Raw genomic sequence first — 25,942 nt, forward strand, 5'->3', positions numbered from 1 at the left:
TTCTAGTAGCCATGTGCAGTGACAATAACATAATAGCAAAACCAGTCACTGTGTCATGTGCTAAGTTCTTTGCAGGTTCCATTCGTCAGTTTTTATCATTGCTATGACCACATGAGAGAACAGTTTAAAAGGAGGAAGAATTTATTTTGGCTCACAGTTTCAGAGGTTGCCTAGCCCCATGTGCTTAGCCAGTAATGTGGCAGAGATGCTTCTTCGCTTCACAGTAAATAGGAAACAGAGATAAGGAGACAGGAAGGGCCAGGGACAAGATCCCCCCCAAAGTCATGTGTTTTCCGCCCCCCAGTGACTTGCTTCCTACAGCTAGGACCACGTGATAAGGTTTCCATAGCGTCTCAAAATGTGCTACTTAGACTACCACACAGCTCGGCATGCTTACTTCATACATGACAACGTATGCACTATCCTGTTCAATCTTCCCACCAACCTCCTGCGTTTATTATTTTATTCCTTCCTATAGCTGAGAAATGTGATGCTTAGAAAGATTAAAACAGAACTTGGACTTAAAGTTAATTTTATGTGACTCTAATCCTTGATTGTCTTTTGTCCTGCATACCCTTACCTAGGGTTTTATTGTTTAGCCAGGCAGACCTCAAACCAGGCAATCCTTTTGCCTCAGCCTCCCAAGTGCTGAGATTTTAAAGATTTACCACCATGCCTGGCCGCTCCTCATTTTTGTACATCTATAATATTTTATGTGACTGTGAACGCTACATAGCTATGGTTTGGCTTATACTTTTTCGTTTAATGTTAATTTGTATGTTTTTAATCTATTCATCATGTTTATTGGTGCTAAACTTTGGAGTCAAAATTGTGAGTTTAAGCAGAAATGACCCCTGCTTGTCTGGAGTTTGAGATGTTAGCACCAGAATCAAAGAATAGCCGTAAGAGATGAGAATCACAAAATCAGAGCTTTGTGTTGGAAAGGTCCGAACAAAAAATGATCTGGTGCCAGATCGGTGGTGCACACCTGTAATCCCAGCATTCAGAAGGAAGAGGTAGAGGCAGGTGGATGTCTGAGTTCTGAGTTCAAGGCTGGCCTGCTCTGTGGAGTGAGTTCCAGGACAGCCAGGGTTATACAAAAGAAACTGCCGTGAAATCAACAAACAACCAGAAAAACCATCTGACCTAGACTGAGGACGTTGGGAGAAGCTTTCTGGGGCAGTGATATGAAACTGGAGTTGGAATTTGAAGGAGAGGCTGTGGTAACTGGGAGAGGGATGGCAGGAGGATGTTAGGCCGGTAGTGCAAAGGCTTTGTGGCAGCAGAGTGAAGCAAGCGCAATGAAAGGAAGGGAGGCCAGCGTTGCTGGGTGGGAGAGAGAGGAGGGAACAGGCAACCGCCAGGGCATAGGTGGAATCTGGAGGCCCCCGGCTCTTCTTCACTACGTTGTAGTGGAGAGCATAAGGGAGCCAGTGGCATTTCTTAAGCACAAGACAGGAAGTGATGAAATGTCTGCTTGGAGATCACTGACTGCCATGTAAAGAAGGATTTATGTCCTCACTCAACAAACATTTGTCAAGTAATTGCTTCCTGAGCTGTGTGTCTGGCACTCTGGGGAAATGCAAGAACGAATGGTGCCTCTGCCACTGAGATGGGTCTTGTTTCGTTTTGTTTGTTTTATTTTAATGTGGGAAGAAACAGAGACCCTGATAGTAGTATGGATAGAGCTCTTAGGAGTTTTTAAATGAAGAAAAGGTTGAAGAAAGAAGCAGGGGCATCCTAGACCAAGTGCAGTCCCCATTGGTGGATTGGGTTTATAAGTGGAAGACGTAGGAGGAACTAACTTCTGTCAGAGGAAACAGGATACTGGAGAAGAATGGACACAGTTTTCCTACAGATGAAGGTAGGCTAGAGGAAGGTGAACAGAGAGATAGGACAGAAGGCAGGCCGGCTCCAGGTCCTAGACAAGCTTGAGTCAGGAATTGTTTGGGTTGCAAATTGCAGAGCTCAGTTCAACTGACTTAGACCAGAAGAAAAAGTTACTGAATCAGATAACTAAAAAGTCTAGATGAAGGCTGGCCTCAGACCTGATCCAGACAGACAGATGACGTCAGTGAGTCTCCTTCCACCTTTAGCTCTGCCTTTGTGACTGCTGGCTTCTCAGAGTCTATAAAAGGTAGCTCAGCTGCTTGCCCTTCGGATTACTCCCAGTTCAACAAACAGTATGTTCAAACAATCACACTTTCCCATTAATCCACGGACTAAGTCTTTATTGACCAGGTTCAGGCCACAGATATATTCCCAGTTTCCCTTGGTGAAGGGCTATGGTATTGTGGCTGGTCCCAGCGAGGTGCCCACTCCACAGCTGAGGTCATGAGGTCACCCTCTCCGGAATTACAGGAGTGACTGTGAGAGCAAGAGTATTCATGGGAAATTGGGGTGATGTTAGCGGGGGTGGGGGGGCATATTGTGTATCAAGCTAGGCATGGTGACACACAGCTGTAGCCTCAGCACTTGGAGTCAGGAACAGCAGCAGTCCAAGGCCATTCTTGGCCTTATGTTGTGAGTTTGAGGCCAGCCTGGGTTGTTTGAGAATATCTCAAACAAACAAACAAGCTTATTCTCTTTCTCTCCTCCCTTTCTTCTCTCTTTCCTATACCCTCACTCCTTCCATGTATGCATATCATATACAACACATATGTAGATGTGCACATAGATGGCTGCTGATTTAAACATTTATTTTCCCAAGTAAAGAAAGGAGGGGATATGGCTTAATTGATAGAATTCTTGCCTTACACATGCAGTTCAGTCCTCATCACCCTCAAGTGGAGAAGAACCACAAAGCTGAGTGAAAAGGCAGACTCATCTTTTACGCATACAGTCTGGGGCTGAAGAGATGGCTCAGTGGTTAAGAGCACTTCCGTTCTTGCAGGGACCTGCCCACATGGTGGCTCAGAGCTGTCTTACCTCCAGTGTGAGGAGATCCAACCCTCCCCTCCTCAGTACACACATCCTTCTGACTTCGAGGAGCACCAGAAATGAATGTGGTATACTTATGTGGAGGCAAAATACTCAGACCCACAAAATAAATTAATTTTTCAAAAAGGAAAAGAAAAGGAAGCCAAGAGGTCATTTTTTTTTTCCAGCGATGAGTCAGCTACTCAACTATGCTATCAGACTTAGGCTCTTTGCAGCTTCCTAGTCTCCCATCATTAGGCTTTTATTCCCATGCTTTGTACCCCATGGTGAAACATAGCTGCCAGTGTTCCAGAAATCATGTCTTTCAAGGTGGAAAAGCAGGAGCCGAGTAAAAGCCATGTCACCTGTGTCTGTTGTTAGGAAAGATTTGTTCCCATAGCTGTGTCTAATGTACTTCTCCAGGATCATAGTGACCTCTGACAGCAAAGGGAGCTGAGAAGGTTAGCCTCAGGGCTCTTGGTCTCTGTGGCAGGAGGCTTTGGGATAAAAAAAGGCTGGGAAGCAACTGGTATCATTTCCTACAAGGCGGAAAGGACAAGTGAGGCACAAACAGTTGAGGTCCACTACTGATCCCCACTTTGTTTATAGGGGACCCATTTAAATGGGTACCAGGAAGTTGCTCAGATTGAGTTTCCTCGTGGTTGCTGGGGTCACCCCAGCATCTGGACTGCCCCCATGCTCAGGGGAACCATGTGGTCAGGGTTCTCTCTCATTCCAGATTTTGGGGAATACCTCTGAATTCCAAAGAGTGGTAGAGGTCCTCCAGGACAACGTGGACTTCGACATCGACGTGAATGCCTCTGTGTTTGAAACCAACATCCGAGGTGAGGGCCACCTCTGAGCGCCTGTGGGAGAGGAGACTGGAGTTGTCTCTGACAACCAGAATGGCAGATGAGGTCTTCAGGAGTCATCTTGCAGCGCACTGGATCTAAACTAGTGACTGACAGCGCTGCTGCCTTCTGGAGTAGATAACATTTTCACTGGATGTTTGCACAAGAAAGGTTTAACTGCCTTCTTGGAGGCTGTTGTTAGCTGGTGGAACTTTGTGGGATGATGGAAATGTTATTTGATTTTTTTTTGCTTTATTATTAGTAATTAATTCAATTTACGTCTCTGTTATAGGCCCCTCCCTCTTCTCACAGTCCCACCCTCCCTCCTCTATCGATTCTCCCCTGAGCCCCCTACCCAGACACCCCAGCTCATCTTTTCACATGAGCACTGAATTTGTCTTCCTTCCCTGCGGCCTGGTAGTAAAGTCCCATCAGGGGAAAGTGATCAAAAAGCAGGCAACAGAGTCCATGTGAGCGATATCCCTCACTGCCCTAACTAGTGGGCCAACATGAAGCCTAAGATGCCCATTGGACTTATCTTTTTGGGGTCTGGGCATTGTAGTATGTCTATTCTGCACTATATGACTAAAATCAACTTATAAGTGTGTATACCATGTGTGTCTTTCTGGTTATAGGTTACCTCACTCAGGATGATCTTTTCTAGTTCCATCCATTTGCCTGCAAATTTTATGATTTCTTTGATTTTAACGGCTGAATAGTATTTCATTGTGTAAATGTACCACAGTTTTTTTTTTTTTTTTTTTAATCCATTCTTCGGTTGAGGGATATCTAGGCTGTTTCCAGTTTCTGGCTATTACAAATTCTGGAGGTAGCTCCATACCTGACCTCAAGCTCTCCTACACAGCAATAGTAATAAAAAACTGCATGGAACTGACATAGAAACAGGTTGGTTGATTGATGGAATGGAATTGAAGACCCAGAAATAAACCCACACACCTATGCACACCTGATTTTTGACAAAGGAGCCAAAATCATACAGTGGAAAAAGACAGCATCTTCAACAAATGATGCTGGTCTAACTGAATGTCTATATGTTGAAAAATGCAAATAGATCCATATTTATCGCTGCACAAAACTCAAGTCCAAGTGGATCAAAAACCTCAACATAAACCAGATACACTAAACCTGTTAGAAGAAAAAGTGGGGAAGAGTCTCGAACTCACTGGCATAGGAGACAACTTCCTGAACAGAACATCAACAGCTCAGGTGCTAAGATCTATAATTATTTTTTTGCTTTCTGAGACATAGTCACACTATGTAACTCTGGCTGTCCAGTAACTGGCTGAGTAGACCAGGCTGACCTCAAACTCAACTATCTGCCCTCCTCTGCCTCCCTAGTGCTTGGTTTAAAGGCATGTACCACCACACCCTGCTAGGTTTTTTATTGTTGCTGGTTTGTTTTTTTTTTTGAGACATGGTCTCTTGCTATTGCCAAGGCTGGATTACAACTCACTCACATAGGACCAGCTGGCCTCAAAGTCCAAGCCATCCTTATTCCTCAGCCTGCTGAGTGCCAGGATCACAGGCGAGAGCCAGTGCACCCAGCTCCCATTTCCTTTTATTAATCTTGAACTCATGCACCGTGTCTTCCAAAATAGTTTCCTTAACAAATAAAACAAAAAACTTACAAGTCTAGAAGTGGTGAACAGTCTCTGTCCTCCTATGAAAGACGCGACTCAGTGGACATCTTGACACACACACTTAGAGGTGCACAGCTAGTTCTTCACAGTTGAAGTTCAGGGTTACTTACGAGTTTTGCACCTCTGTAAGCGTGTGTGCTTGTGCAAGTGAGCATGCGTGTGTGCAGCCAGTCAGCTCCCTGTGTTATTCCTCAGGAGCTGTTCACCTTGTTCTCTGAGACACGATCTCTTCCTGGGACCTGAGACTTGCTGACTATGCTAGTCTGACGAGCCAGCGTGCCCCAGGGATTCCCCTGCCTCTGCTTCCCCAGCACTGGGATGACAAGTGTGAACCTTCATACTCACTTTTTTCACCTGAGTGTTAAGGATGGGATTCAGGTCTTCAAACTTCCAGAGCAAGCACTTTATAGACTGAGCCAATGTCCCAGCCCTGTTACTATCTTTTGAGACTTTGTCTCAGGCCTTACTATGTGTGATCCATCCTTTTGCTAAAATGCTTTAAAATTTTCCTTTGTATGGCTATGTCCTTGGTAAAGTATCTCAGGTTTTGTTTACACAAAAACATCTTTGTCTCACTGCCTTCGGTCTTGGGAGATGTTATTTCTGCATGTATAGCCTCTGTTAATGATTATTTTCTCTTACTTGGTCTATCAAAGAAAAATGTCCACTGTCTTCTAGTTTAATTTTGTTGTTAAGAAATAGCCTGTCATTCTCATAGTTATTTCTTTGTAGATAAATCTGTTTTTGTTTTTTTATTCTCATTATACTTGTCCTTTTAAAATGCTGTCATTTTGGAAAAATTTAAATGGCCATGACCATGAGAAGATAACCCAGTGAACAGGATGCAGCCGTCACCCATTGTTCCCTGGAGGACAGCCTCAGAAGTGGAGGGAAGGGGCTCTTTTATTTATTTATTTATTTGATGGTTTGCAGCATATGCGTTTGCAGTATGTATTTTAGCGTCTATCATTGTGGGTTTCTTCTTTTCTTGCTTGGGATTCTTGGGTCTATATGTTCTTGTTTCCTTAGTTGAGAAAGTTCGGATCCTTCCTTCCCCCCCAATTTTTTCCTTTCCTGTCTGTCTGTCTGTCTGTCTCTCTCTATGTATCTATCAATTTTTTATTTTATTCCCAACTAGAATTCTACTTTGCCCCCTGAGTTGCTCTTGTATCTAAGGAACATTTTGTATCTTCATGTTGCATTTTAGATAACCTTTCGGCCATCTTCAAATCTACTAAGTCTTCAGGTATATTTTATGTACCAGTAAATCATGTAATTTTCACTTACATTTATTATATTTTTATAAATATGCGTGTTCTTTTTTTTTGGTGTTTTTGGCTACTTCTCTCTCTATCCAATCTCTTTCATGTCTTTAAGTGTCTCATCATTATTTTCCGTTCTCTGGGAACGGAATCTGCATCTGAAGTGGCAGAGCACTTCGGTCTGCTACTTCTGCTGTTACTCATAAAGCTTTGTTTCCACAAGCTTTTCTGTGATTTAAAAAAAAATCCTAATTTGTATTATTTACTATAGGCTCATTTCCTAAATGTCACCAGTTGGATTTTTAGAGGCCTGGATAGAATGTGGCTTTTTTTTTCCCCCCAGATACATTGTTGTTGATTTCTGCCATGTGACTCAAGGTACCACCTACAAAGCCCTCTTTATGCTAGGGAGGTAGCTTAGTGTGGAGCAGCACGGGTCAAATAGGATAGGCTCTTGGGTTTGATCTCTAGCACTGCAAATCCTGAGCCGTTCAGATTTCTGCAAAGCCCCTTTTCATTTGAGGTTTTCTGCACCATTCAGTTCATGTGAATTCAGACTCTAAAATTTGAGTTTCTGGTTGTAGTCACTGACTCTGAGGGGATTTTGTTCCCTAACTGTTAAACCTGAGAAAGACCAGTTGTACAGTTTTGAGCCAAATTTGAAGCAAGCTTTAATTAAATACTGCTCAGGATGATGCACTCTGGCCAAGACCTTTCCAGGATTTCTGGAAAATGGTGACAAGTCACATTTTTCAGAGGCTTATAAAGACAAAGCCATAAGGATACCATATTTCCCATCAGCTCCAGTCAGGGTCAAGCATATATGTATATCCTGACGTACTTCCTGCCTTCATACCCCTCACCTACATGTAATCACACACAGCCTGTACAGTTGAGTCAAACAAACGTGTTTAGGGGAGTGGAAACACATGGCTTATCTCCCATAAACAGTAGCCTCCAGTACTTCCAGAAGTACCTGTCCTTGGGCAAGGGGCTTTCAGGTTAGAAGGATTTTTGTTTCATGGATCTCTTATGCACAGTATTTAAAACTTAAACTGTAATTCTGGCTCTCACATAACCCTCTTTACTTTTAACTGGTACCAAGGTTTGAAGCATGTGATTTTCCTAATGTTTGCTTGTAGAGGTACCCACACGGTCCATTCGTAATCCATTCTTTATTCTATAGAGTAGATAATTCTTTTAGGACTCACGTCCTGCAGGGACCTTTCATCAGGTGACTTGTTTGTCCTAGTCCTGTCTTCGTCTCAGTTCCTTTTAGCCAGGAAGAAGGGGAAACCAAAGCTCAAGGTTACAGGTTATTTTTGTCAGAGGGCACTGCCTGATGTCTGGTTAGCCTTGTTTCCAGCTGCAGAATCCTGTCTATTTTATACGCCCTGAATATTGAGTGATGAATCAAAATAAGAAGTAAGATGGAGGAAACGACAAGCCGCTTCCTCATCCCCTGACATGCAAAAGCCGACAGGAGAGTGACAGACTGAAGTGAGCAGAGCTTTAGACTCGGACGGACTATCCTGTGGGCCGTCAAATAGGTGACAGGTCACAGGGCAAGTCACCTTGCTTCTCTGAAACTAAAATCCATGTCTGCAGAGGGGTCCGCAGCGCCCAGATCTTGGTCTGTGCTGGGGCCTCAAAGGGTGCTCATTGTCTTGTGACCCACCAGGGAGACGCTGTGTTAATGCTGTCAATGGGCTGGATTAAGGGGTGACCTCTTTTGCTTGTTATAGAACAGTGGTTGTCAACCTGTGGGATTGCAACCCCTTTGGGGTCGAATGACCCTTTCATGGGGGTCGCCTAAAACCGTCAGAAAGCATAGATATTTACGCTGTGATTCATAACAGTAGAAAATTACACTTTTGAGGTAGCAACAAAAATAATTTTATGGTTGGGGGTCACCACCACACGAACTGTATTAAAGGGTCGCAGCACTAGGAAGGATGAGAGCCGCTCCATAGAGTATTTTACTTTATTTTTTTAAGTTGTATTACGTTTACTTATTTGCTGTCTGGATATGAGTGAATGCACAGTGACGTGTGTAGAGGTCAGAGAACAACTTGGGAGAATTAATTCTTTCCTTCCACCACATGGGTCCTGGGGATAGAAGTCAGGTCGTCAAACTTGGCAGCAGGTACCTTAACTCACTGCGCTATCTTGACAGCCCTTTTAGCCATGTCCTCCCTGATAATTTCATAGATATGTATGATGTACCTTGGTCATATCCAGCTCAAATCCTTCTTCACTCCTTCCAGACCCCCCCCCACTTCCTCCTCCAGCCTTCATATCCAGTTAATGCTGCCTGTGCGTGGGTGTGTGGGCCACCACTGGAGCATGGACGACCTGTCAGCAGCGTAACCCCCAAAGAAAGTGACCCCCTAGCCCCTAATAGCCCTCAGTTACCAATGGCTCCTCAGCTAGACATGGAGCCTCATGCTGGAATGCTTGCTAGCCTGATCTTTTGCAGGTAACCATTGCTCTTGTGAGTTCATGAGTGCAGTTGCCATGGCCATGGCCGGTTCAGAGCATTCCTCTCCGTCCTCTGCCTCTTAGAGTCGTTCTGCCATCTCTTCTGAGATATTCCCTGAGCCTTGAGGACGTGGGTTAATAGCAGTGTTCTGCTGAGAGCTGAGCCCTCAGTTGTCACTTATTCTCAGCATTTTGACCAGTTATAAATTCTGGTCCCTGCACTGAGAACAGGTGGAATGCTACAATACTGACTACTTACAGAGAAGCTCCTTTTTGCAGCACTAATCTGTTGGTATAAAAATAAATATCTAGAAGGCAGTGTGCTAACGTGTCTGTTCAGTAACCCTACGGTAATAACTTCCCCTGAGGAGCCTGTGACCTTCCTCACCATGGGCTTTTGATCAGGTTTACATCACCAGGACATAAATTCCCTCCTGTGGAGCGAGCCTCAGACATAATCAGAAAGTAGCTGGTCGCTCTGTAACAGTCATGCCACTATTGTTCCAGTGGACATATCTTGGTGGAAAGGTCAGTATTTTAGCATTCAGGGTCCTCTGCTGTATAAGTCCATTGATACTTTTCTCCAGCTTCCGTAGCTCCTTTTGTCACTATGAAACCCAATAGAATTGTGTTGTTTTTTTTTTTTCAAGTTATTATCATGATATGGTCCAGGCTGGCCTCTGCCTCTGCTTCCCAGGCACTGGGATTAGAGGTGTATGTCACTCTGCCTGGGTAGGGATGGCTTTTTCATTAGCTTCTTCATAGTGAGGCACTCCAACAGGGGTTAGTACTAGTTTACACAAGAGAAAAACTGGGCCAGGACCCTGACACTGGTGTTTTGTGCCATCTTCAGTGGTAGGAGGACTCCTTTCTGCTCATCTCCTGTCAAAGAAGGCTGGTGTGGAAGTAGAACCTGGATGGCCTTGTTCTGGACCTCTCCTCAGAATGGCAGAGGAAGCAGCCCGAAAACTCCTCCCAGGTAAGAGACAGGCAGAGATTGGGGGTGGGGGGTGGGAACACACAGACATGACAGCGATACAAAGCCCAGTTGGTTCTTCTTTCTCCCCCTTTTTTTTTTAAAAACATATATTTATTATGTATATGGTGCTCTGCTTGCATATATACCTGCCACCAGAAGAGGGCGCCAGATCTCACTATAGATGGTTGTGAGCTACCATGTGGTTGCTGGGAGTTGAACTCAGGAACTCTGGATGAGCAGACGGTGCTGGTGCTCTTAACTGCTGAGCCATCTCTCCAGCCCCTTTCCTCCTCTTCTTTTCTCTCTTTTCCCCTCTTCCTTTGAGATGAGCTCACACTGTGTAGCTCTGGCTGGCCTGTAACATACTATATAGACAGGGTTTACCTTGAGCTGTGACAGTCCTGCCTCTGTCTCCCAAGTGCTGGGCTGACAGGGGTGCACATCTGGCTCTAATCCTACTTCTCCTGCTGGAGGTAAGAATGGCAATGCTGAGATGTTTTTCCCTGATTTTTTTTTTTTAACCTCATCTTTATTTCTGCCCCTGTGGAAACCTTTTACAATAGAAATCAGGAGAGTTCTTACTGTAGAAATCAGGAGAGTCCTAAGCATTTTAAGGGTCTTCTGAGGGTGTTGGCCCAGGATGGCTAAGCTGGAGTTACTACTGTTCGCAGATGCAGGCGAAAAGCAAGTTTTACTGGTTCACGGTCCTTGCATTTATTTTGAGTGAGGCCTCTTGCACCCTCGCAGGCTGTATGCTACTGGAATAAAAGGGCCCCAGGCAATGGCTTTGGTCTGAGCATTAGGAGCTGTGGCTTCTGGTTCTAAGTTTTCCTCTGCCACCCAGCGTCTTGACTATGTCACTGTCCTGCTCCATGGCTCAGTTTCTCTGCCATTCATAATTCTTACCTACTAGATGTGCCTTTTGGAAGGCTAAGCTGGGGTTAGACAGGAGAAGATGCTTGGCAAACCAGATGAGGGATTGGTTTCTGTGGTCAAGCCATGTTCAGGACTACAAGCCAAGCCTCACTGTTTTTGTCCAGTGGGGCCATCAACGCTGGGGTAGGCAACGTCAGCTGGACGCTGTGTTCCTTTCTGGGTGTGGTAGAAGTCTAGGGATGTTCACACCCGAACACATGACTGCCACTGTGTGTATTCTGCTAGCTCCTTGGCCATCTCACTTATTTGTCTCTCAAATGCATCATTTGCCTCTCAGCCCTGGGGAAGGCCAAGGCAGGAGGGTGAGCTGGGTTCAGGTCTCACAGCCCATGGCTCACAGCCTCCTCATAAACATGTCCTGTGTGATTCATCTCTGGAAAAACCTGCCTTGTTGCCCCTTCTCATTTAAAATTTATTTACACGGAGTAATATACATACTCTAAAGTTCATGTTGGTTAATTAGAAAGCCAGCACTAGTAAATCGCCTCTGTCATTCTTACAGCCTTCCTTTAGTACCTGCTGCCTGTCCCTAAAATATTCCTTTGAGCCTTTCTTGTCTGTGACTCTTTCTCCCCGCCTGTCCTGTGCCAGAACAGAGGTCTCATTCCTCCAGCAGACAAAGTGTCTGGAGCTTGTAGCACTTACAAGTTTTGACAACTTAGTTCACAGTTTGGTGACATGAAGACTGCTCTGCCATTGTTGGTCTTTGGAGCTGGAGAGGAAATCTCTGTCTTGGGCTCATTGTCAAGCTTTTCCCTGGATTTGGGGTAGATGGGCAGAGCCCTGGGCTGCGTTTAAAGGGGTGGGGTCAGGGCAGGCATTTCCAATTCCCTCCCTGAGTGAGTCTCCTGTGTGACCTTTAGCTGAGTCACTTGCTGCAGGCAGGCTCTTCCCTACCTGTAAGTAGGGGGTTGTGTTGTATCAGTAGTTTAGTTTGCATCCCATTTTTAGATTTTATTTTAAAAATAATCTTGTCCCTGAACTTTTTATTTGAGTCAAGGCTCTAAAATTGACTCCCCTACCAGTGTGTTTCATTTGCGGAGAGTCCATGAGTAACTTCCCGTGTGGCCCCACCGCTGCCTAAAGCCAAAGCCTTGCCGCTTCACATTCAGTTACCTGCCTGGCTTTGGAAGGCAGAGTGTGAAAATGAAATAATAAAATGAAATAAAAAGTTTTGGTAGCTAATGTGAGGTGTGGAGGGTGGCAGCTGGGAACTCAGCTCTTTCCAGGTCTCCTTTTCACAGTGGGAGCCCAAGGTTACATCGCTCAGCGTTTGACAGCGTCTGGGTTAGGTGGTTCAGGGACCTGGGTTAAGAGGCCTGCAGTGAGACACACCTCTTCCTCCGGCTTAGAGACACAAACAGTTACCCAAGAAAGACAGAAAGAAGTGCTAACTGAGGCCGGAAGCCTGGGCTCTAGCATCAAACCACCCATCTCTCTCTCCTTCTGCCTGGAGCCATAAATTTCTGCCGGTTTAGCATTTCAGACCCCCACGGGCATGCCCTATGGAACTGTGAACCTGCTTCGTGGCGTGAACCCTGGAGAGACTCCTGTTACCTGTACAGCGGGGATCGGGACCTTCATTGTGGAATTTGCCACCCTGAGCAGCCTCACTGGTGACCCTGTGTTTGAAGATGTGGCCAGGGTGGCCCTGATGCGCCTCTGGGAGAGCCGGTCAGATATTGGGCTGGTAGGTCAGCTGTTGCCTTTCCTGTGTAAGTCAAAGCCTCTGTGTTGCCCCCCACTTATGAGACACAGAGGTCTAAGGAATGAGTTAGAGTTCAGCCAAGGGAATCTTACAGGGATTGTAGGAGTGGCCCAGGATACCCAAAGTATCCGAGCCTCCGTTTACATCTTACACTAAGGTGTCTTAGTTAGGGTTTCTGTTCCTGTGATAAAGCATCAACATGGGCAGAAAAGGGTTTAGTTCATCCTGTAGTCCATCACCCAGGGAAATCAGAGCAAGTATTCAAGGAAGGAAGCTGGAGGCAGTAACTGATAGGGCTGTGAGGGCTGCTGCCTGGCTTGCTCAGCTGGCTTTCTTAGAGCACCCAGGACCACCAGCCCAGGGGCTGCAGCCTCACAGAGAGTCAGCCCTTCTCCATCAGGCAAGATGTGTCACAGGCTTGCTCACGGCCAGTCGCTGGGACATTTTCTCAATTGAGGTTCTGTCTTCCAGTGACGCTAGCTGTGTCAAGCTGACATAAAACCCGCTAGCACCGGAGGGAGAGAGGCAGATGCCTCATCCTTGGAGGGAGCAGGGTTATGTCACGCCTTAAGCCTTTCTTAGTTCCCGAAGGAGTCATATGCTTCACACCCCTGACTCACTGACCATAGATTATCACTTCACCTGGCCCCTGAGTGACTATTGACATTGCGAAATTGTTTCACAGAACACCAGTACTGAGAGATGTTGAGTAGCTGTTCTATGAAAAAAAATTTCAGAACAGTAAATTAGGGGATTCTTGCATATGGTATGGGGGGTTATTTTATTTTTTGCTTTTTCTTTTTTTAGAGTCATGAAGAACTTGAACAGAATAAAAAATATTAAGTGTAGTCAGTGGTAAAGGAATCTCTTTCCCAAGCATATTTGACCCTAGGGCTTCATTTTCCCTTCAGTTCCTATTAATAAATGGAAATTTAACACATTCTGGGCCAGCAAATCCTTAAAGCTGATTTCAAGTCTGAAAAGGGCTGAGATAGTGACACTAACAGTAGTTGATCCAAAGCAGTCAGGATGGTGACACTGGATTCAGTTCAGTGCTAGATTCAAGCACTGGCCCTGCTTCAAGGTTGTGCAACTTCTCTGGTCCTCAGATGCTCCAGCAGTGATGGTAATGTATTAGGAACGACACTGAATCACTACAGTGCCTGTGTTTGAAAGTGATTTTATGTAAAGTTTGGTGCTGTCAGCTCAGAGAATGGAGTTTTTCTGAGAATTCAGAAAATCCCTTTAGATGCCACTCTAGAGGCCCATGGTAGCATCCTCAGTCCAGTGTAGGCCGGTGCTGCTCCAGCCTTGGAACTGTGGTGAACTTGGGTGGTGCCCTCTCTCCTTTATCATTCCTGTGCACCCTGGCCTGTTGACACCCATGTCCTTTTGCCTGGAGACTACTCTGCTTTGCTTTTGCTGGAAATCCCAGGTCCCCTGAGCAGTTGTCCACCAGTGACTGGCACTATTGAGTCTGTGGTGAGCTCGCTCTGAGGGACATCTTCTGCAGCAGCTTCCAGATCCCAGCGGGTTTGCCTTCAGCAGCCTCCAGTAGAAACCTGCCTGATCACGCACCCTGATGGGTTGCTTCCCCTTGCCTGTTTCATTTGCCCCTTCCTTTCATATTGGTATTTCCAGGAACTCACCTTCCAAATTAACTTCTTTCAGTCTTCCTTGATGAGGGCCCTGAACTAACACAGTACGCTTAGCTGTGTTCTTTCAGTTGATTGCCAGCCAGCTGAAGTGAAGCTTCCGGGAGAATCCAGGTTACATGAAAAACTCTTTTAACATTTACTTCTAAAAGGCTCTGAAGTCATGGGAATTAAAAAAACCAAAGCATACACAAAATGTACCCAGTGACACTGGCAGAGTCTCCTCTGATCCTAGTGCCCCAGCTGTCCAGTTCCTTTCCTTAGAAGCAATTTCTCTGTCAGCTTCCAGTATCTTTCCAGAGAGGGAGTGGGGCAGAGAGAGAGAGGGAGAGAGAAAGAAAGATAGGAGAGATAGGAGAGAGACAAGAGAGAGTGAGAACGAGAGCACTGTTCTGCTTTTGGCTTTTTGACACGGGATTGAACCAGGGCCTCAAGAATGCGAGGCAGACCCTCTGCAGCTGAGCTTCACGCCCAGCTTTCCTGGATTCGTAGATTCTGGAATCACAGATTCATTCCCTGAGTCAGAGACAGATTCTAGAAACAAGTTCTCACCCCCACCTACAGTCTTTCTAAGCAAGAGTGAATACTTTAGGTCATTCTTTCTCATTTTCATTCTGTCAGGTACACTAAATAAGTCCTTTTAAATGATCATGAGCTGTCTGCACAGCCCAGGGGTGCAGGAAGCATGGCTGTGGGGCAGCCTCGTGCCCTCCTCACAGCCTGCATGTCGTAAGGAAGCACTGTGATGCCTGCCTGGCATCCCAGTTAGAACGCTGGGTAGGTCCTTCCTGGGCCCTGGGTCCTTCTTAGCTAGTGTGTTTCTCTTTAGGTTGGCAATCACATCGATGTGCTCACTGGCAAATGGGTGGCCCAGGACGCAGGCATCGGGGCTGGTGTGGACTCCTATTTTGAGTACCTGGTGAAAGGAGCCATTCTTCTTCAGGATAAGAAGCTCATGGCCATGTTTCTAGGTAAAAGGGGCAGGGTAAGGGGGCTTTTTATATGACTTTCCTGTTGATTATGCTTTATTGCATCTGTCAGTTGTCTCTGCTCAGTGCCCACAGAATCCACCCGTTCTGCATTCAGCGCCACCGGAGGCTCTGGATGCCAACGGTACCTCCTCGTATGTTCTTTTCTGTTGTATGCCTTTCTTTGGCTTAGATTTTGTTCTGTTTGTTTTTGTTTGTTTGTTTATTTATTTATGGTTTTGAGTCAGGGTCTCAGGCTTGTGTCAAATTCTGTGTAGCCAAGGATAACCTTAAACTCTTTTATCTTCCCACCTATGCCTCTGTTGTGTGACTATTACTGGGGAGACGTGAACAAAGATCTGCTCATCCCAGATAGGGAGCCAGTGACAGACTGAAGTACGGCTACCACCAAGATCCAACTTGGTGAGCCAGGGAGTTTTATTGGGGTTACTTATGGAAATAAGTGAGGGGTCTGTACAGGTGTAGACATGACCAGAGAGAGCTGCTTGCCCACTTGAGCATGGGCGACAGCTCACAAAGTGGGAAGCCTGGAGCACCCTGCACAGCCTGCAGGCAGCTCAACAGAGAGAGCCTCGCCGGGAAGCTTGGCTGATCTCTGCTTCTGTTAGGCAGCTCTCTAGTTCCTCCAGGTGGCTCGGCGTTGGTCTCAGCCTCTTCCGGGAGGCTCAGCTTGCCAGAGAAAATCTCTAAGCAGCCCTTGCAGCTTATACATTCTTGCTGAGGGAGGGGCGCAGTGTATCTGGTTGATTTCGGGGACTTCCTAAAGCCTCAGAGTTGTTTACTTCTGGAGCTTTCTGAGCTTCTCCATTGCTTTACCTCCCCTTTACCATCCTTGCTGGCTCACTTGTTTTCTAACATCCCGTGTCTTAATGAGTTTCCCTCCAGAATGGAAGGTTTTAGTCTTGGAGGACCCTGCTGTACCCCTAGGAGCGCCTAAGTACTGCTTTCTCTGACTGTGGTCTGGACTCCTTACCTCTTGGCCATGTTGCAGGGTTTGTCCTGGTGTGTCTTCATGTCCTGTCTTCATGTGTCCACCTTTCATCCTTTTGTCAGAGCTCACTTTACATGTCCTGCCTAAGAAGCAGCATGTTTCTCCTCGGAGTACAGAGCCTTTGGCATCTGTCCTGTGCCTTTACTCATTTTCAGTTTCTCCCAGTTTTTTATATGCAGTAGGTCACGTTTACATTTCAGGCTACTGGATACTAGTAATAATTGTCATGCAGGCTTGTCAAGCACACAGTAATGCTTATTACAGCCACTGTTGATTTATTTGGCGCATGTTTATTGGGTAACATTGACATACCAAACCCTGCAGCAAGCTCTGAGCATGGTTGTTTAATTCTTCCTACATTCTTTTGACATAGCTTATGAAGTTGTGTCTGCCTTTGGTTCATCCAGATAATATCCATCATGTGTATTTATTATGCACTGTCCTAGTGGTGGGGATTCTGCAGTGTACACAAAGCTGAAGTCCTCCTGGACTCACATCCTAGAGGAGAGATGTCAGCTCAGCTTCTCACTGACATGTCAGCTCCATGTGGGAGAGGTTTTGTCTTGCTGTTAACTGAATATCTAGTTAGGTGCTACTTGCTGAATAAATAAATAACTGGCTAACCCCACAGGTATATAACATTACCTTCACAGTTTAACATGTAACAAGCCCGAGGCTCATAGCTAGTGTGTGGAAAAGGAAGAGCTAGAATTTGAACCTGGCATTTTGAATCCATGTTCCTTTCTAGTGTGCGTCCATCAGTGTGTCCTCGTCTGCTTCAAGGTTAGGCATAGTATAAGTGCACGCTTCTGTGGTCAAGGCTTGTCTGTCTCTTCAGTAACCTGTGTCCATTATCTCATCTCCCGTGGTGCAGAGTACAACAAAGCCATTCGGAATTACACCCACTTTGATGACTGGTACCTCTGGGTGCAGATGTACAAGGGGACCGTGTCCATGCCAGTCTTCCAGTCCTTGGAGGCCTACTGGCCTGGTCTTCAGGTAGGACTTGCCAAAGAGAGTGGTCATTTTTCTGTGGTATGATAATACAAGCAAGCTTATCCTAGTGTATCCAATAGGGAACTTTAGTTGCTTGAATACCCTGGGCAGTGTGTGGAAAAAGGAACTAAAGCAAGCTACACCGTACATGATTCCACCTAATCCAGTGCTCCAAAGCGAGCAGGAAGGAGCTGAGCTCCCGGTTGTCTGTGGGTGGAGTGCCACCTGCAGCAATGGGCAGCGTTGCTCCAGACTGCAGAGGAACAGCCAGTGGCAACAGCTGCTTTATGGGGCATTTGTTTCAAGGTCTCTCCTTGACACAGTGGCCTGCTCTGCCCACTGTCCTGATTATTTTCTCCTGATATAGTCTGGTAGAATTATAGTTAGAAAGGACCTTAGAGCTCATCTAATCTACCCTTGCCTATACCAAAATATTTCATGTGTCAAAATATTTTTGTGACCTTTTGTTGCCTTTTGTTTTGTTTTGAGACAGGACCTCATACATCCCAGGCTAGCCTTAAATTCACCATGTAATGGAAGATGACCTTGAACTTCTGATCCCCCTGTCTCTACCTCCCAAGTGTTAAGAGAAAGACATTTAAAAGTCTGTGAGAATGGACAGCTTCCCTTTGTGCATATACACACACATGCACCACACAAACACACAGAGGCAAGGAAACACGAAAACATAAAGATTGCTGTTGCACTACAGTAAAACACTAGGAGTGATAATGAAATGTTTTTAATTCTTAAGTAAAAATTAAAAAAACAGGTAAGTGACCTGACCTGGCCATGGTGGCACATACCTTTAATTCCAGCGCTTGTGAGACAGAGGTAAGTGGATCTCTGTGAGTTCAAGACCAGCCTGGTCTACCTAGCAAGTTCCAGGGCAGACAGAGTCATGTGTTAAGATCCTGTCTGAAAGAAAGAAAAGGAGAAAAGAGAAAGAGAGAGGGGGAGAGAGAGAGAAAGAAAGGAAGAAAGAGGAGGAGGAGGAAAGAAGGAAGGAAAAAAAGGATCCTTTTAATAGACTTAACAGTAACACATATCCTCTGACCCACAAATTCTATTTCTGGAGATTTGTCTACATTTTCATATGCTTGAAGTGATATATAGACAGCATTTATTGCATCCTTGTTTTAGCAAATGGTGAAAGACTGGAAATAAACTAAATGATTAGTTATAAAATGCATTAACTTCAGTCTAGGTGTCAAATACTGTGCAGCTGTCTATAAACGGTTGTGTCCTCTCTGTGTACATGGAAGAAAACCAAGATACAGTATTGAACGGATAAAGAAAGCATGGAATAACGTGTGAAAGGCTGTTCATAGTGTAGGAAATCAGCACTCTCATTTCCTTATGTCTACATAAAGAAACTTGGAAAGGTTATAAAGGCCACTAGTGAGCATGGCTGTGTGTTGGAGGTGTGGGATCCGCCTGAGTCTTAGCATAGTCAGTCTTTCCTTTCTTCTTAGAACTTTGGATCAGCTCTCCAAAATAAAAAAATTGGTAGTAGCAGACACTGACCATGGAGGTCCAGAGATAGGTGTTGAGTTTTTGTGTCTTATAGACAAGGCCCCAAGAGGTTTGCTGTGTGGCTCAGGGCTGCAGAGTCAGTGGTCAACCTCAGGAATGACATCAGCACTTTCAGCTTCCAAGGCTTTGCATTGTCTTTGCCTAGAGACTGATTGATTTGTGAGGTTTTACCTGTGGACTCTGTGCCTGAGTCTGCTGACCTGATGTCCATTTTCCCCCCCACAGAGCCTTATTGGGGATATTGACAATGCCATGAGGACCTTCCTCAACTACTACACTGTATGGAAGCAGTTTGGGGGACTGCCAGAATTCTACAACATTCCTCAGGGATACACAGTGGAGAAGCGAGAAGGCTACCCACTTCGCCCGGGTAAGCAGGGTCTTTGGTCCATGGCCCACCTCCGAGCTCTGGCTCTGCACACCCTAGCCCTTCAGACATGCTCTCCCAGGATGCTTTTCTGTCTTCTCTGATGGCTCTTGGTGGCTTTCTTCCTAGAGATGGAAACTGAGTTCTGAGGTTGAAGTGGCTTGCCCAAGGCTGTAAGTGCAGGAGCTGGGACCAGAACCCAGGTCTCCTATCTAAGTCCAGTGCTCTTTCAAACTTGGAGAAATGAGGAAAAAGAGATGCCAGGCAGGCTGAGTGCGGGACTTCTGCCAGCAGCACATCATGAACTGCGGGCCACTCTGTCAGTGGGTTATGTAAAGTACATTTCTACCCTGGGCCTTAGGCCACCGAGTCTCATCCCCTCGTCCTTGGCAGTTCAGAATCAAGGAGACGACCACAGACTGGACACCGCCTTAAGTCCTTTGCCAGCTCTGATGTTCTCTGATTCATTGCAGGGAAGTAGAAAACTGAGGAAGGAAGGGCTAGGGAGACAGGCCGAGCTTAGTCAGCAGGTGGCCACATGGCCTAGCGTAGGTCAGGTCACATGGTTGTCTGGGCACAGTACTGTCTGCACGTTCTCCCTTGCCACCTGAATTCTCTTGGAGCCACAAGACTGGCCTTCTGTGTTCTCTGCCCATTCCTTTCCTCCCTTACCCCAGGGAATGTAGGACTTGAGGGAGGGAAGATGAGCACTGTGGTGCTCATGGAGGGGTGAGTGGTCACATGTGGGGGCTCTGTGCTTGTGGAGGGGTGAATGGTCACATGTGGGGGCTCTGTGCTCGTGGAGGGGTGAGTGATCACATGCCCACACTCTGGACGCACTGTGATTCCTGGTGTTCTCGTGGCTGCTGCTGTTTCTCCTCTTTCCTCCTCCTCCTTCTCCTCCTCCTCCTCCTCCTCCTCCTCCTCCTCCTCCTCCTCCTCCTCCTCCTCCTCCTCCTCCTCCTCTTCTTCTTCTTCTTCTTCTTCTTCTTCTTCTTCTTCCTCTTCTTCTTCCCCTCCTCCTCCTCCTCCTCTTCCTCCTCCATCTCCTTCTTCCTCTCCTTCCCTTTCTTCTTCTCCTTCTCCTCCTCCTTCTCCTCCTTCTTTTAATTAAAGAAAACTCTTGAGGGAGCTGGAAAGATGGCTCAGTGGTTAAGAACACAGGCTGCTCTTCTAGAGGATCTGGGTTCAATTTCTACCACTTACATGGCAGCTCATAACTGTAACTCCAGTTATGGGGGATCCTACACGCTCATACAGACATACATGCGGGTGAAACACCAATGCACATAGAATTAAAATATTTTTAAAAATATATAATTTCTTTCTAAAGAAAGAAAGAAAGTCCTTAGGAAGACTCAGTCATAGTTATCATTATGAGGAAGTAAAATAAGACTGAAGAATTTGAAGGACATATCAAGAGTTTCAGATGCAATTTCAGCACGGAGGCTTCTGGGAGGTCTTCTAGCTGAAGTCTTCCTACAGTCATTGGCTCCAGTGGTTTTCTAGTCTCGGCCTAGTCACCATTGACAGGGAGCTCACTGCTTACGGAAGCAACCTGCTCTGTGTTTAGGACCGACTGGCAGGAAGGTGTTAGGTGGAAATGCACATTGCCACCAGGAGTTGTAGGAGTGCAGTGTCCAGCTACCGCTCCTTCCTCCAAGCAAATGCAGGTGGGGCTGTCTGTGGCTAGGCTGGCCAGTGCATGGGTCTCTGGTGTTAGTCTTTGATGGCAGTTACAGAACCCAGCCTGCAGTCCTCTAAAGGCCTTTACTGCCTGCTTAAGAGTTGACCAGGGTGACATAACAGCACAGGCTCACACACTAGGCCCATGTGTGAAAAAGAGAACAAGTTGGCCTTGACCCAGCCAGCTGCTGGCAGAAGAGGGAGGCCTCCCAGGAGAGCACTGCCTCTTCTGTGCGTGTTCATCTGCCCTGGAATGCACCCTAGAAAGTGACGCTTGGATCAGCACTTGTTTAGAGGACCGTGGGATGAGGGGAGGAAGGGTCAGGAGATCTGAGGAGACAGGCAGAGACTTGTTCTCTAAACTAAGAGTAGCTGAAGCTGGAACACAGTTCAGCAGTAGATGGTGTGCCTAGCATGTGCATGGCTCTGGCTGTGCCCCCAGCATTTTAGAAATGACTGTGTGGCGATGCGTGAGTGAATGACAGCTAGAATTTGCATCAGAGGGGAGAGCCAGGAAAGGAGAAGATTAGAGGAAATGTTGGGGTAGGGAAGAGTTCTTTCATTTGAGAAGAGGTAGGTGCTAAAGTAGAAAACAATGAACTGGGCGTGGTGGTGCATACCTTTAATCCCAGCACTGGGAAGGCAGAGGCTGGTGAGTTCGAGGCCAGCCTGGTGTACAAAGTTAGGACAGCCAGGGCTACACAGTGCAAAAAGAATGAAAGTAAGAAAAGAAAAGGAAAGAAAGAGGAGCTTTCATTTCTGCCCACTGAGTCTATTGACAGCAGAAAACCGTTTTTCTCATAACAATTATTCATGTGTTTAAAAGCAATAAACATATATGTACCTATATTTATATATTTTAATGGCAAATAGCCTCACCTGGGTCCACTCCTGTTGACCACTATCCAGCTTAGGAAGGGCCCCTGGCCGAACATCACAGTCCAGCTGTGGAGAATGGGACTCTTCAGAGCATCTGGAGCACCTTCCAGAGTTTCGCGTAGCTCAGGCTAGCCTTGATCTCACTGTACTGGTGAGGGGGATTTAGAACTCCTGGTCCTCATGCCATCATTTCCCAAGTGCTGGCGTTTTAGCTGTGTGACACCATGCCCAGCTAACTTGTTATAATTAATTTTTTTTTTTCTTTTTCTGTGGTGCTGGGAATTGCACCCAGGGCCTTACACATGTTAAGCAAAAGCCCCTTCACAGAACTGTATTCTGTGGTGTTCTTATCACATCGCTGCTGGTACTGCTTCCCTGTCGGAAAGCCGGGAGCACTGCTGACAGAGTCAGGGAGGGAACAGACATTGAAGATCAGGTCACAACCTCTACCACCTTCTCTGGCCCAGAGCCTGGCTGAGCTTCTGGATTTGTGCATCTTGACTCAGAAAACCATGCATGGACACATTTAGTCTTTCCACAGTGTCAGAATTCATAAGCTGCATTGGTTTCATTGATTGCATTTTGCCAAGTAGTCCCAAAAGCTATGGCATGAATCTCTCCACGGGGGCTCTGCAGACCAGGTATGGAGGGGCGGAGACCTCTGTTGCCTTCCCTGAGCGGGCCGCATGCCACGCCTGCTCAGCCATTGAGAAGGTCTGCTTGGCTTCACAGAGCTCATCGAGAGTGCAATGTACCTCTACCGTGCCACGGGGGACCCCACTCTCTTAGAACTCGGGAGAGATGCTGTGGAGTCCATTGAGAAAATCAGCAAGGTGGAGTGCGGATTTGCAACGGTAAGTGTTTCAGGGACCTGGGAAATTGGAAGTGTCACCTCTTAGCACTCAAAAGCCCTATCGGTGGTTTGGCAATGCTGGAGCCTTAACGTCAGAGGGGAGTGGTTGTAAACTTATGAACAGAGAAGCTTGCTGAAGGCCATGTGTCTGGTGGAAGTGTGAAAGGTCAGCAAGGAGGAAAGACAAGCAAGGGCAGAATGACCCAAGACAACACAGGCTTCGTTTGGGGAAAAAAAAATTGCAGAAGGAACCTGTAAGAATTAGAGCCCAGTGCCCTCTTATAAGCTGGTGTAGTTATAGGACACAAAGGAGGGGCCATGGAAGGAGGCTGAAAGTTTCTCTTTGGCCTGTAGTTTCTGGTTGCTAGGGGTAAGCAGTTAAAGAGCATTAGGTGACAGATAACATCTTTCCTGGGGGCCATTACGTGGGGTCCTTGGGGCAGTCAGAAGTGTAAAGTAACCATTTACTTCAAGAAACCAAGTCATTGTAGTCACTGGAATTATCACAGTTCAACCAAAATGGAGTTTTACAAATGGCGGGGACCTAGCTACCAAAGTGGATTAGACCCCAAGCCCTTGGTTTACCTCTGCCTGCATCGGTAGTTCTCTTCTGGCAGAGTATATGCTTTTCAAAGTGAGGTTTGTAGAAAGTTTTGTCTGAGGGTTTTTAAAATAAATTTTAAGGGAGGAAATCTAGAGTCCGGTAGCCCTGTATTCAAGCATGGCACCTTAATAAGCAATTCTGTTCCCTCAGGTGTTTACTGTGTGGCTTTCATATGCCAGACACTCTTCTGGGCCATCGGTTAGAGACACAAACAGACCAAGACCCTTGTTCCCATGAACTTACATTTTAGTTGGAAAAATAAGGAAAATGTGACAGGGAGACAGAAAGCAAGCCAGTGTGGCTGGAGTGGAGGAGAGTGAGTAAGGAGCAACGTTAGGGAGGAGAGCTCACAAAGGCAAAGGTGGATCATTGTAGGGCCTTTGTAGGCACAGGAGAGAGTAGGATTTGGGTTGGCTTGGGCTGAGAACTTTGGTAGGATCCACAACAGAGCAGTACCATGGTCTGATTTGTGCCTTAGAAATACCACACTAGCTGCTCCACGAGACAGCTGACATCCTTAGAGGACCCAACAGGCAAGGTACAGACAGACGCTGTATACACATAAAACAGATGTAGAAGAAAATATGCTGGGGATTTCCTGAGAGTCTATAAGAGTTTGTGTTGGGGTGTGGAATCCAAAACAAAACAAGAAAACTTTTGCAAAATTTTGTAATGCGACAATATTTTATAAGTACAGATAGGTCCTTTTTTTTTTCTTTTTAACCTAGGCCACTGGGCTACATTTCCTAGACTCATGTTTTGATAGAGAAGACCTGCAATGATATGGGATAAAAAAGCAGCAGTTTGTTTTGGCTTCCAGTGTGTTCAGGTCTCTGAAAAACCAAAGCAACAAGTCCACTGGGAAAGCAAAGCTCATTTCCGTGAAAAGGAGGTCTTCTGGAGGCCTCCCAAGGTGCATGATGGGAACAGCCCTTAATCCTTGTCAAACAAAGAAAATCTGACTTGGTCTTTGATTGAGTCCATAGTTGAGTCACAGTATTGTGCAAGCTAAATGTCCATTGAGAATTAATTTTCCTTAAATGTATTGGCAAATCTAAGAAGCTAAAAGTAAGCATTTTTAGTAAATTATACTCCTCATCTCGGCCTGTGAACATTTAATTTTTTCTACAGCTGACCCCTACTTGTTATTCACAATAGTGAGAACCTAATGCTCATCAAGGAAGGGTCAAGAATATTGTGTGCTTGTTTGTCGTGAGCACTGTGTCAGAAACAGATGGACACACTGATGTTTTTCCCCAATGTCAGGATTTATTTAATAATAAATTTATAAGCTACACAGGTTTCATTGGTTGCAGTTTGCCAAGTAGTCCCAGTTGCCCTTGAAACCTCTCTGTTGGCAAACAGAAATTCTTTTCTTCCAGCCTTTAATAATATTAACTCCCGGGTTGCACATTCTATGTCGCACAGAAGTTACATCCATCTATGCCTGCCATCTACCAGTTTGTATCAATGTGAACAGGCGATAGAATGACTGCTGAAGGGTAGAGAGACCACAGCAGAGTGCAGGGACTTCGGAGAGGCCTTATCAGAGGAACAGGGGCAGAGATACTTTTTTGTTTCCCCATCAGCCTCTTCTGTGGCTCCCTCACTTTCTTAGATCTGTGTTCAAAAACATTCACAAAGACCCTCAGGTGACAATGTGCTTTGTGGCGGGAGCTGCAAGAAAAGGATCCAAGCAGAAAGAAATGAGGGCAGAGAGGGCAGAGGCTAGATCCTGAAGGAGCTGACATGCTCGGGTTTCCAGCCTGTGGGAAATGACATGTCCCAGAGAGTGAGGAGAAGGGAAGTGACAGGGAAGGCCCATAATGGATGGAAGCAGGAAGCCTGGTTTGTCGTGATTCAGGTGAGAGGTGCTGGTGGCTTGGAAAGAGTGAAGTCTGCAAGAAGTGATTCACGCAAAAGCCCTGAGCTGTTTAGTGCAGAGCAGTTCCTAAAGGGGGCTGCCTGACCCTTACTCCCAAACCATGTTGCTGCTCTGACTCCTTCCTCCATCATGTGACAGATCAAGGACCTCCGGGATCACAAGCTTGACAACCGCATGGAGTCGTTCTTCCTGGCCGAGACTGTGAAATACCTCTACCTTCTGTTTCACCCGAACAACTTCATCCACAACAACGGCTCCGCCTTTGACTCTGTGATGACCCCCCATGGGGAGTGCGTCCTAGGAGCTGGGGGCTACATCTTCAACACAGAAGCTCACCCCATTGACCCTGCTGCCTTGCACTGTTGCCGGAGGCTGAAGGAAGAGCGGTGGGAAGTGGAGGACTTGGTGAGGGAGCTCTACTCTCTCAGGCAGAGCAAGTCAAGAGCTCAGAGGAAGACAGTGCCTTCGGGGCCCTGGGAGCCCCCTGCAGGGCCAGGCACACGCTCCTCACCTGCCAGCCGGGACCAGCCAAAGGGAAAGCAGCCTGCCAAGCAGAGAGCCCCCCTTCTCAGCTGCCCTAGCCGGCCCTTCACTTCTAAGCTGGCACTGCTCGGCCAGGTTTTCCTGGATCCCTCGTAACCACTGGGTAAATTTTTATTTTTTTGAGACTGAGCTACAATAATAAATCTGCTTTTGGCTATCAA

The 25,942-nt window shown here is 46.3% G+C and overlaps 1 protein-coding gene across 1 annotated transcript in view; it reads left to right on the top strand.

The window, feature by feature from the left end:
• Edem2 (ER degradation enhancing alpha-mannosidase like protein 2) overlaps positions 1 to 25,942 on the top strand; it is a 28,785-nt gene extending 2,843 nt beyond the window's left edge. Inside the window, exons 4-11 of the mRNA XM_021640540.2 lie at positions 3,659 to 3,764; positions 10,028 to 10,153; positions 12,568 to 12,779; positions 15,282 to 15,423; positions 17,307 to 17,431; positions 19,190 to 19,334; positions 22,629 to 22,750; positions 25,377 to 25,942. Of these exons, the coding sequence (XP_021496215.1) occupies positions 3,659 to 3,764; positions 10,028 to 10,153; positions 12,568 to 12,779; positions 15,282 to 15,423; positions 17,307 to 17,431; positions 19,190 to 19,334; positions 22,629 to 22,750; positions 25,377 to 25,877 (1,479 nt within the window). The 3' untranslated portion in view covers positions 25,878 to 25,942. The remainder of the gene's footprint in view (positions 1 to 3,658; positions 3,765 to 10,027; positions 10,154 to 12,567; positions 12,780 to 15,281; positions 15,424 to 17,306; positions 17,432 to 19,189; positions 19,335 to 22,628; positions 22,751 to 25,376) is intronic.

Source organism: Meriones unguiculatus, chromosome 4 (genome assembly GCF_030254825.1).
Source record: "Meriones unguiculatus strain TT.TT164.6M chromosome 4, Bangor_MerUng_6.1, whole genome shotgun sequence".
NCBI classification, from domain to species: domain Eukaryota; kingdom Metazoa; phylum Chordata; class Mammalia; order Rodentia; family Muridae; genus Meriones; species Meriones unguiculatus.